This window comes from Jatropha curcas, chromosome 4 (genome assembly GCF_041381405.1).
Source record: "Jatropha curcas cultivar XTBG-Jc1 chromosome 4, XTBG_Jcur_1.0, whole genome shotgun sequence".
Taxonomy (NCBI): Eukaryota; Viridiplantae; Streptophyta; class Magnoliopsida; order Malpighiales; family Euphorbiaceae; genus Jatropha; species Jatropha curcas.
The window spans coordinates 24,087,606-24,099,011 of NC_143154.1; the positions used below are offsets into that span (position 1 = coordinate 24,087,606).

Below are 11,406 nucleotides of genomic sequence, written 5' to 3' on the forward strand. Positions count from 1 at the left end.
GAAAAGCAGCAAGGAGAGGCAGACGAGTGACTTTCCAGATATAAACTCTCATTAAATAAGGGTAAATGAGTCATTTCTAGCTGTTTGCCATGTCAAATTTGTGTTAGTCTCTGCCAACAAAGTGGTGTAAGTCCACATATGATGCTGACTCACATTTGTGGAACCCCACCTCATGTTGAATCAAGATTTCGGCTGTTAGATCATAAATTGACACTTAATTGGTATTTTAAAAAAGTTTAAGCACTCAATGGTTAAGATTTTCTGTTCAGGCATCAATATAACAAAAAATTGAAAGAACAAATACTAAATTTATCTTTTATCCTAAACAGTAACGCAGAGAAAGCAGAGAATTTTGAAAATTGACGCTTCGTCTTCTCCAACATCTTTGGGAAGCTCTTCGCTTTCTTATCCATCTATACGATCAAAGTTCTCATCTCTAACAATGATTTTGCTTAGAGAGAAAATTATAAAGAAAATCCTCAAAAATTATGTCACTCTCATTATTGGCAAGGTTGGCTGTGAAAAGATAAAAGAAGTAGAAGGTGAGTAATTTCAAAACTTTTGCCTTTCTTTATCTTTTCACCGGTCAGGATGGCGCATCGTGCCATATCATCATTGATTAGGCTCAAGTGAGACCCACTATGTGCTAATTCATATTTTCTGTGTCCAGGTCACTATTTGACATCTGAGTGTAAGTACTGATAAGTTTTTTTTTTTTTTTTTGAAAGCAAGTACTGATAAGTTTTAGATACTCAATTGGAAAAGTTTTATATTCAGATGTCAAAACATAAACAATTAAAAATTCAACAACCAAAATTGTTGTTTATCCAAAAAAAAAAAAAAAAAAAAAAACCATGGTAGATAGAAAGGTCCATATTGATAAGAGATTTAAAAAAATAAAATAAAATAAAAGTTAAATTATCTCGGTATCCTTTTGATCTAGATGAATTTTTTTTTATTCATTAGAGACACAATGGGTCGGATAACACTGCGGATTACACAATATGGATAGTCTTCTCTCAATTCAGTAAATTACTGAAAATTTTTATGATTGAGAAGGCTCGAATTCGAAATCTTTCATTCCTCACACAAATGAAAGGTTGATTGACTTTGATCTAAATAACTTGATCCACGGAACATTATTAATAAAAATTTCTTGTATATCATATTTGTTTTATTTTTGTTATTTGTTTAGTTATGTATGTTAACCAGGGTGACCATTAGTCAAAATTACTCAGAAAATGGATTTGAACTTATTGATTCGGTTTGATTTTAGTTTTTAACAGGAGTAACAAAATGATTACCGATTTGAATTCAGTTTCATGCGGTGGTAACGACTAACGGAATATTATTTACTGCACAAAATGGTCAAACGGAGTTAAACAAACGAACCAATCAGAATCTATTCGATTCCACTTATTTATTTCCTACTCACTTTATTTTTTTTTTTTCTTTGGCAGTCGGATGCACACCTCTCTCTTTGGCTCTTTTTAACTAAAGCATTTATATTTTCAAAAATTAATAGTTTTAATTCACTCTCTTGTTTGCTTTTTTCAACACCGAAAAAAGAAAAAATCGAAAGCAAAACGTCTCATCCCTCTGCACACTCACTTGCCGCCACCTCCGTTTCTTGGCCGCGTTGTCGAGGATTTTTTGGCCGCGTTAAGGATTCTGAGAAGCAAAGTAAGCGCGATTTGTGATAGCTCTTCGCTTTCTTTATTTTTTTTTTTTTAATATATTTTCTTTTGTTTTTGTTTTGATATTTTTTTTACACTAAAACGTACACAATCCTCTCCGGCACCTTGATATCCTGATCTTATGATCTCACTTATCGAGAGAGGAAACGGCATTGTATTTTCCTTTTTCCCTCTAATAATGCCCAATTTTAGGATCTGGGTTTAGCAATAGAATTAGTGGTTGTAATTTTTTTTTGGGTGTTGTTGTTGATATTTTTTATATGGGTTTGTTGGAATATCATGAAATTTTGCTTGCAATGTTTCTTTATTTTCAATTTTTGTTTTTGGGTTTCACTTATCTGTTTTCTGGAATTTATTTAAGTATTTGTTTTGTAGCGATACGAAAATTTTTTTGGCTTGTTCGGTATTATTATCAGACGGTTGATTAAGCTGTGAAGTACATTTTCTTCTTCCCCTCTAAAAAAAAAATTTAAATTTGGTTTCATATGCTATTATCTCCCTTTGGTAACAAATGGTTTGTCTTACTTAGAAGCATTCTGGTGTCTCTTAACACTTTTAGTCAGCTGTGTTTTTACTTTACTTTTCATGGAAACTGGTAGCCTTGATTGTATAAAGGAAAGTTAGAAACTTGTTGAACTTGTATAAACATCAAGGGTAATGGAGCTGTTTGGTTTTTGCAAGATTCTGAAATGTTTTTGGAGGTATAATTGTAAGACATGCACAAATGCTAGAGTTGCCTTGTGGTAAATACTATAGAGTATGTCTTTGTTTGGCCCTGTTATTATTGTTCCTAATCTTGCATTTGGTTGTTAAAAGTTGCACATACAATTCCTGTTTTCCCTTCTTTACATTTGTTTGGAAGTGTGAAAATCTACTCAAAATGTACATGAATTCTGTTGGAAGCTAAATGTGAATTTGAAAAGAGAAATTCTCTGTTTAAGCCTAGAGGAGCTTTACTATAGCAAGACAAAAGAAAAAAAAAAGTTATTTGCCTAGTTTTAATTCTATGTATGGTTTTTGTTTACCTGAATGAAGTCCAAATTGAAAATCGTGCAGGATTTTTTGGTGAGCTTAATTCTGGTTGCCTGTGGGCTTATTATTATTTTCTGCAGTTTCTATTTTTTGGATCATTTTTTCTCATAAAATCTGTTAATTGAAATTTGTGGATAACAAATTTCATGATTGCAGTCAACCTGTCTACAGCTGCAGTGACCAGTACATGTGCAGCTTCACAAACAAGTAAATTGGGGTAGTCTCTCTGCGACCAATTAGTTAGCTTATCTCCGTAATGCTCGTTGATAAATTTCATGCATTTTATGAGATTCTTTAGGCAATTTTTCTTAATTGAGATTGCTAAATATGTGACATTCCTATCTCATTCTTGATAGATTTTGTGACATTCATATCTCATTCTTCTTTTTTCCTTTACAGGAAACATGTTTATCAAAGTGCAGTTGCCTTGGAATGTTATAATCCCTGCCGAAAACCTGGATGCCAAAGGACTGATGCTGCAAAGGTCGATTATCATCCGCCTGCTGGAAGATTTTGCTATTAAAAAGGCTACCAAAGATCTGGGGTACTATCTTGCTGTAACCACTTTGGAGAAAATAGGGGAGGGCAAAGTGAGGCAGCATTCAGGGGACGTTCTATTTCCTGTTGTGTTCAATGGCATCACCTTTAAGATCTTCCGTGGAGAGATTCTAGAAGGGGTTGTTCACAAGGTGCTCAAACATGGGGTTTTCTTGAGATGCGGACCTATTGAGCACATATATCTCTCTTGCATGAAAATGCCGGATTATCACTACGTGCCTGGAGAGAATCCAGTCTTCCTCAATGAAAAGACGTCGAAGATTGAAAAAGAGACAGTGGTCAGATTCATTGTTCTTGGAACAAAGTGGCTAGAGGCCGAAAGGGAATTTCGGGCATTGGTCAGTTTGGAAGGTGATTACCTTGGACCTGTCTCCTAGAGCCCTTCTGTCTACTTGGCTAGAGATGCTTGTAAATCCCTTTTATTTTCATTTGGGCAAAAACTTAACTTAAATGCGGCATGCTGGTTGTTTCTCTTGGAGCTGAACATCTGCCTGCATGCCATAGCTATTAGTCATGGACTCATTTGTATCTCGTAGAAGCTTTTTGGTTATTGTTACTGTTAGTGGTTTGATTAGCTACTACTCACTATTGCATTAATAGTAAAGGTATGCCGTTTGCTTGACCAAATGTCAGCAAATCCAGCATTAATAAAACCTAACTGGGTAGTGATTATAAGAGTGGAAATACAGATAATAAGTGGAGAGAAACAAAATGGAGCAAGAAAATGATACAAGCTGGTGAAGGCCCATAAATACAGCACAAGCATAAATGGCAAGAGCTTGTATTATGTAGATAAGCTTAAAATCTGTCTATTTAAACAAACAGACAAAAAAGCAACAGGAAGAAGGTGCCTCTGCTGTAAAGCGGAAGGTTTAATGGAGCAAAGTCAGAAGATGAAATTGCAAATGAGAACAATGCTTAAAATGGCTTAGAATAGAGATTCTCTCTATATTAACGGGTCTCTCATCTCTTTCATTTCAGAAAACACAAATATATACGGTTTTCATCACTGATTAGTCAATACCTATCCCAATATTGCCCATACTCTTACAAGACAAGATTCCACAAAACATGGATTACCACCCATTACTAGCTTCTACCTAAACCAGTCTCCTACATAAAAAATATCAAAAAAAATCATCAAATCACATAAAATCAGCTGGTTTCCAACAGAAATCTCAGCTGGACAAACATTCCTTGGGATTTTTCTTGGAAACTCCAAGCAATGATCTTAAAAACTCGAACTTTGCTTTAGGCAATGGCTTTATGCAAATGTTTGCCTACTGCTCCTCAGTGATGCAATGGACCAATTTAACTTCACCTGACTTTGCTGCCCCCCCCCCCCCCCCCCCCCCCCCTCAAACCATGAAAGTTGGCATTGATGTGCTTAGTTTCCATGGATTGGAGATGGCAGATTCGTTATGGAGAAAGATGACAAAGCTTCTTGTGGGCAACATATCCAAATCAGCAAGAGTTTTCCTCAACCAAATCATTTGATGTTGCTCCTGCTACTGATACATATTCTGCTTCAGATAAGAATTGAGCAATAATGTCTTTCCTTTCCCAATTAAGGCTTCATTATCAGTCCCTTTTATATAAATTAGGACTCTCTTTGCAGCTGCAAAGTGTTTTGACTTGGATTCTGTATATACCTTGACAGCCCTCTACAAAAACAATCTGGTGATTCGCAACCGAATATTCCGTTGCTAAAAATAAGAAATCAATCACTTCCTGCAATAACAAATACCTATTATAGAATTGAAGGAACCTCAGGTCGGCCGGCTGTATCAGATACTATTTCAAAGCATCGGGCTTTGGTGATGGTTCAGGAGAGAGTTGGGCACACGAGAAGATCGATGCTTTCTATCGATCCCATTGGAAAGTGTCTTAGCTACAAGCTAATGGAAAACAATTTAGGGTTTGATTCACATAATTGTTGCCTTCTGGAATTCCACAACAAAATGGGTGTGAAGTAACTTGAGTCATTTTACTTTGTGAAGCCAATTGAAGAATCCAGCTTTGATAATGTGTTCTCGATTTATGATTCTGCTGTGAAAGACTTGGGAAAGAATTTAGTAATACTAAAATCATTTTTATACAGCCCACTTTCTTCCATATATGATATTCCCAAAAGAATTTAGTAACATACGCCAATCATCTTAATTGTAGCAACATCTGTTGCAGACGGTTTCAATTTCAAAGCAAGACCAAAATGAAGCATTGCCATTCATGCATGTTATGCCTCTCACAGATGTTACCCATCAAAGCATAAACACTGTTCTCTTGAGGGGGGCATACTCTTTCTGCAGTTCTAGAACTTCAAAAGCTTCATCAAAACATTCCAAGCTCACAAGTATATTAGCCATTTGATACATCGGAAGACCTAAATCAGCTAAAATTGCCCTATCCATCATCTCCAAAGCTTCCTCATTTTTCTGTTACATAATAGGAAAACAATTTCGAACAGCAGTAGATGATTGACAGTTATGTTCTACAAAATATAATGATCAATATACCAAGAGACTTGACCATTAAAGCATGCAAACCTGTCCCTAGACATGACATTAACAGATGAAAATGGACTCATTTCAAAATCCATTTGGAAGTCATGCTCAGGAAACTCAAACTTCTGTTCCCGGAGATAAATCATCCCAAGCACATGCCAGGAGTTACGATGTCTAGCATCAATACGTAGGGCACTCTGATAAGTTTTAATTCCTTTCCCAAAATCCTCCGCTGCTACATCTCTGCTGCAGAATCTTATTGCTGGAAAAAAATATTAGCAATAAATAATGAATAAATGGTTAAAATACAGAAAAGTCTAGCATCAAAAAATTTCTGGCATCAGTTAAATCCTATTTTTTGGGGAGTAGGAGAGGAACCACGTGACATAATCATGATCACGAAGAGCGTATGCATACGCAAATCTTGAATTAAGCTGAACGCCAGCTGAAAATTTTTTATAGCAGTTTCATGGTCTTTTCGCAAACTAAAGCAATTTCTCATGGGTCCATTCGTGAAAAAACCGGTGAGGAAAATGGATAATGATAACAACTCAAGATATTGTATAGAACTGCATAAAAGGGAAATATGTAGGCTTGGTGTTCAGCCAAGTCAACATATTCAAATCTGTAAACACACACCAATCTGAGATTGGCAAAACAAGATCCCAAGGTTTCAGAGTTTGATTCTAGAATATTAAAACAAAGTAAAAAGACCAAAAGAAAAAAAAATGGTGCAGTTAAGCATTCAGTTCATCTGAGGGAAAAAGCAATATACTCAGAAAAGGAAATTATCCACAAGTTTCCTGCTTCCTAGCCCAAACTTACTACAAAACAAGGCTTAGCTGAGCTGTGCTGTGTAAGGAAAGATCTGGAGCATAACCACAATGAGGAAATATCTGATGTTAGCAGGGGTAAAAAATAGCAAGGGTGACGATGCACGGTATTGTTGACAAAAGCATGATAACACTACCATGATTGAGGAGCTAAGAAATCAGTTGATATCAGTTTTGATGTGAATTTCAACCGCACTTCGCAAATCGGTACCGAAAGGGACCTTTAACTTTAATCGCTATTTTGAAATTTCAAAGATACCAATATTTTTCTTCTTGCCGGAAGACTTGGTTTTACTTTTCCTGCGACCTCATAATGAGAATAAGGCTGCCAACAGCAAAACAGGGCAGGGAAGCATGTGTGGTCCCTACCAGTCATACATATGAGTTGTACCTCAGCACTAGGCTCGTAAGCAGGAAATAATGTTGCTTCAGCTTCATTTAGAAGATCCATGTGAAAGCATGATATTGCAAACAAGTAGCAGGGTTGAGCCATTTGTGTCCCTTCAAAACAGTAACAGGAAAAGAAGAATAAAGATGCATAATAAGCAACACTATTATGTCAGTGGCAACAAAGAAATGACAAATCCAAACAGGAAAAAGTCAGTGATAAAAACTTAAAACCAGATAATCATGGAAAAAAACAAGCTGACAACTGGTAACATGGAAACTTACTGTGTATTAACTTCAGAATATGGTATCACATTTGATTATTTTGCAAATAGCAGCCAACTAACAATTGTAAATTAGGAGAAACTTAGAACAAAAACAAAAATAAATGAGTACTTTCTGACATAGGGCTGCATCTTTCAATAATATAACATAATCATTTAGCAAGAGGAAGGAATAAAAGACACAAGCCAGAAAAAATATTTGAGTAGTAGGTTTGCTGTAGTATTGATAGATCTGTTCCGAAAATGGAATAGTAAATGAATATATTTATCATCTAATCAGTTCATATTTTGTTTGGTTATTTTCAGAAAGTTACATCATCATTTAATGCTATAGCTGCAGTGGAGTGTGCAGTCTGCCAACAGTGTAAGGAAAGACTATTTCTTTCTCGACATCGACAACAACTAAGCCTTGATCTCCAAAATTTCACGTGTTAATTGCTTGTAATTCTTTTAACATGAAAGATGAAACACAAAAAATGTCAAATGAACAAAAAAAACTGATGAACACAAATTTGTAGTGCTTGTGGAAGCGCTAGCTAAAGGTAAAGCTCTTTCTTTTTCTTTCCACAAACTTCTTTAGAAAAAAAAAAAGAGCCACTTCAGAGTTCCAGGTCCCAGATGAATCTCCATTGAAGAATAACAAGGAAACAGGATACTCAGTGGCCCCTCTCAAATCCAATGCGAGTTCTACCAGAACCACCATCATGTCCATCTCGCATTGAAGATCCAGCACTAGCTCTCATCGTTCCACTACTACCAATCTCGTCGAAAGCTTTCTTATTACCCTTCTTCACTTCTGTTAAGAACTGATCCAGACCAAATGGATCAGCTTCTTCTGTAGCCTCATCAAACTCAACTGGTCTGTCCCGTGAACCGGTTTTCTCTGATGTACCAGCAAAGGCCTTGTCGGGTTTGAACCTTTCTGTCTTCAAGATCTTATCTAATTGCTCATCAGCACCTCCATACACATCAGCATCAACATCTTTCTTAGGTCGGTACAACGTTGAAAGTGTAGGTTGAGCTGTAAACAGGCCTCTGTCATATACATTATATTGGTCATCATTGGCAAAACCAGAATCCATTCCTTTCTCTTGGTTGAACAACCTTTGATCATACATAACCTCTCCTCCTCTGCCAGTTCCAGTGGAAGCCATACCAAGAGCAACCTTCCCACTGAAGTCGCGATCTCTATCTCTCGTGATCTTTACTCTTCTTACCCATTGCAGCATCTTTTGCCTCCAATTTTCTCTCCCTTTCCCTCTCTCGACATCGTTCCTCGTGAATTTTCTCACGTTGCAGTCGCTCTTCCCTTTCCTCCCTTGTCTCCTTGTGCACATCCCTCTCTCTTTCTCTCGCATGCTCATAATCCCCTACCATATCAACACCCATTGCACTTTTATCAGATGGGATAGGAGCAGATGCAGGAGGTGCAGCACCTGTTCTTTCAGAACGTGCTTTCTGAGCTAATGCCCTCAGTTCTTGCTCTTTTCTTTCCTTCTCCTTCATCATCATCTCCTTCTGAACTTTTGATCTCATCTCTACAGCTTCTCTAGCTTTCTGCTCTGCAACATAGAGTGCCTCTGATAGCTTGGCAAAATTATCATTGATCTGAACATCCTGCAGACCTCTTCCATCCGCAGCTAGACGCTTATCAAGAGGAATTGTGTAACCTTTAGGGTTCTTCCAATTTGAGATACAAGGAGGGATTTTCAAATCCTTCATCATCATCTCCTTCTGAACTTTTGATCTCATCTCTACAGCTTCTCTAGCTTTCTGCTCTGCAACATAGAGTGCCTCTGATAGCTTGGCAAAATTATCATTGATCTGAACATCCTGCAGACCTCTTCCATCCGCAGCTAGACGCTTATCAAGAGGAATTGTGTAACCTTTAGGGTTCTTCCAATTTGAGATACAAGGAGGGATTTTCAAATCCTGCTGGTCTTTCACAGTCACAGGCCTAGGGGGGAGTGCATGACGGGCACAGGTGGGGATCCAGAAGCCTTAGGAACCCTCTTGTGCTTGAACTTGGGTGGCTCAAGTGGGTCTACAGGCATCTCCACCATTCTGATGATTCTTTCCTTTGCCCCTGAATTGAAAGCTGCTGATTGCTGTCATGGCTTGTACTTAATATATTTTGAGTCCGAAGACTGTTTGGGCACATTCTTTGGCTGAGCTGCACTTAGTCTCACATTCACGATCTTTTCAAGTGCAGCTTTAGTTTCTTGGGTTGTCTCTTCAATCTCTTTCTGCAAATCCTCATCCTCATCCATCTCCTCATCGTTTCTCAAAATTTTTGGAATCAGATCCTTGTGTTGCGAATAAACAATTTTCTTTGTGTTCTCATTTTGCTTCACAATGGCATCATATGCCACATTACCATGGCCATCAACAGTCAAAGGAAGAGTCTTTGACCCTGGTTTTGCAAATTTATCCCTACCCATATCAAGAGGGTATTGTGCAATATGAATCTCAGGGAATGCACCCCCATCCCCAAAGTCCTCCACCTTACGGGGCACAAAACCTTTTCGATCCAAGTAGGGTGGTACAGGTTTATGTTTGACAGCTGAGGCCTGCTCTGCCTCAGATGAGCTAAATTGTTGTTTAAACCACGGATCATTTGAATGATCATAATAGGACGTACTACTTGACGTAACTGGAGGCAGGAGATCCTTCAGAGCCGCCATCACAATTTTTTCGTCAAGTGATGAAACACAAACTGGAGCCTCTGGTTCAAGAAGTTACCAACCTGCCAAAGATCAAACAAACTCTCAAAAAAAAAAAAAAAAAAAAAAAAAAAAAAAACCACTGAAAACTCAATCATTCTGATTAGCTAAATGCAAATATAAGTACAATGCCAAATAGAAAACAAGTTGTGGATATAGGGTTCGGTTACCTGCCTAAAATGCGCTACCTAAAGCCGAATCTGTTTATAAATGAAGTAAACAAACCTGTTTAAAATTTCAGGTGCACTGCCTGAACCCATCCCAAGCACAATTACCATTACCGACCGGTATACTGCCAGAAACCCGATTAAATTCCCATTTAACACAAAATGGACAAAAACATGCCCGCAAGAATCAAACTATTGAAGAGTTATTTATTTTGCTGTCCTCGGTGTGGGCTCATTCTTCTTTCACCAATAAGCATTGCAGTCCAGGCACGTATTTTGCATCTATATTAAAATAAATAAGAAGCTCTGAAGCCAATAATAACCATATAATTCATGAAGGCAAAGGCAATGGCCACAACTGGGTTTGGCAAAAGAACAAGTGTCCACCTAAAATTCACTACCTGAACCTGAATATAAATGAGGTACCCAAACATGTCCATAACCCAATTAGCATTACCATTTAATACCCGAATAACTCAAGCACAGAACACCAAAAGATTGCTGCTGCCTCAACAATTTCAACAACAAACTATTCAATATTAGTCATGTTTAACTATAGATTTTTCTGCCAGATTATTTACGTTTTTATTTTTATTTTTATTTCTTTTTCCAGCAGAGCCACATACGCAGACACCTCGAAATTGTTCTGCAACAGAATAATTGCATTTTAATCAATAAACTAATTCTTCACCACGAAGAGCATTATATACAGAAAAAATGCATAGAAATAAACATTACTTTCTTCAAAGCAATTCCTAAATAAACAAATTTTCCTGGGTATCCCTCAAAAAAAAAAAAAAAAAAAAATCTGCCCCATCAAATTTGGTTGCAGTACTGTTTGATCCAAAGGTAATTTCAAATGAGAAAAAATAATGGGAAATCAACAAAAAAATTATTCAAAAAATCTTTTCCTTTAAAATTACTGGTAGTTAACTAAAGCTTCCTTTAAACTCCTAATTACACATTAATACACTCTATAAAAAAACACAAATCAATGTTATTCGTAGAGCACTAACAGTAGCAATAATACCTGGCCTTGAGCCTTGCGAGCCACAAAGCTTGTTGCGGAGATTGCTGGAAGTTGATGAGATGGCCGCTCGTTGACTAAGATGGCTGCTTGTGGAGTCAAATTCAATCTTCCGATCGAAGGCAAAGAAAGCGGCGTTGAGCTTTCGATTAGAAACCCAAACGAGCATTTTTTTTTTTTTTTTTTAGGATCAA

General features: G+C 37.1%; 1 protein-coding gene, 1 long non-coding RNA gene and 1 pseudogene across 7 annotated transcripts; 1 reads left to right on the plus strand and 2 right to left on the minus strand.

The window, feature by feature from the left end:
• Positions 1 to 1,458: 1,458 nt before the first annotated feature.
• NRPE7 (RNA polymerase Rpb7-like, N-terminal domain-containing protein) lies at positions 1,459 to 3,861 on the plus strand. Of its 2 annotated transcripts, XM_012219369.4 has the most exons (3): positions 1,459 to 1,683; positions 2,886 to 2,946; positions 3,129 to 3,861. In XM_012219369.4, exon 3 carries the CDS (start codon positions 3,134 to 3,136, stop codon positions 3,662 to 3,664), a length of 531 nt encoding a protein of 176 aa, XP_012074759.1. In that variant the 5' UTR covers positions 1,459 to 1,683; positions 2,886 to 2,946; positions 3,129 to 3,133; the 3' UTR covers positions 3,665 to 3,861. The 2 variants fall into 2 exon arrangements, with proteins under 2 accessions (XP_012074759.1, XP_012074760.1); XM_012219370.4 differs by lacking the exon at positions 2,886 to 2,946 and having other exon boundaries at positions 1,460 to 1,683.
• A 350-nt stretch (positions 3,862 to 4,211) lies between these two features.
• Positions 4,212 to 7,179, minus strand: LOC110009710 (uncharacterized). 4 transcript variants are annotated; one of them, XR_005177324.2, is made up of 3 exons: positions 6,762 to 7,179; positions 6,567 to 6,659; positions 4,212 to 6,053 (listed from the first exon to the last, which is right to left on the minus strand). It is a non-coding gene; the product is annotated as an uncharacterized LOC110009710 (long non-coding RNA). The 4 variants fall into 4 exon arrangements; XR_005177323.2 differs by having other exon boundaries at positions 6,617 to 6,659; positions 6,762 to 7,178; XR_005177322.2 differs by having other exon boundaries at positions 6,617 to 7,179.
• Positions 7,180 to 7,493: 314 nt separating this feature from the next.
• LOC105636170 (SNW/SKI-interacting protein A pseudogene) lies at positions 7,494 to 11,406 on the minus strand (annotated as a pseudogene). The gene is made up of 2 exons (XR_016320634.1): positions 11,216 to 11,406; positions 7,494 to 10,041 (listed from the first exon to the last, which is right to left on the minus strand). The product of XR_016320634.1 is annotated as an SNW/SKI-interacting protein A pseudogene (transcript).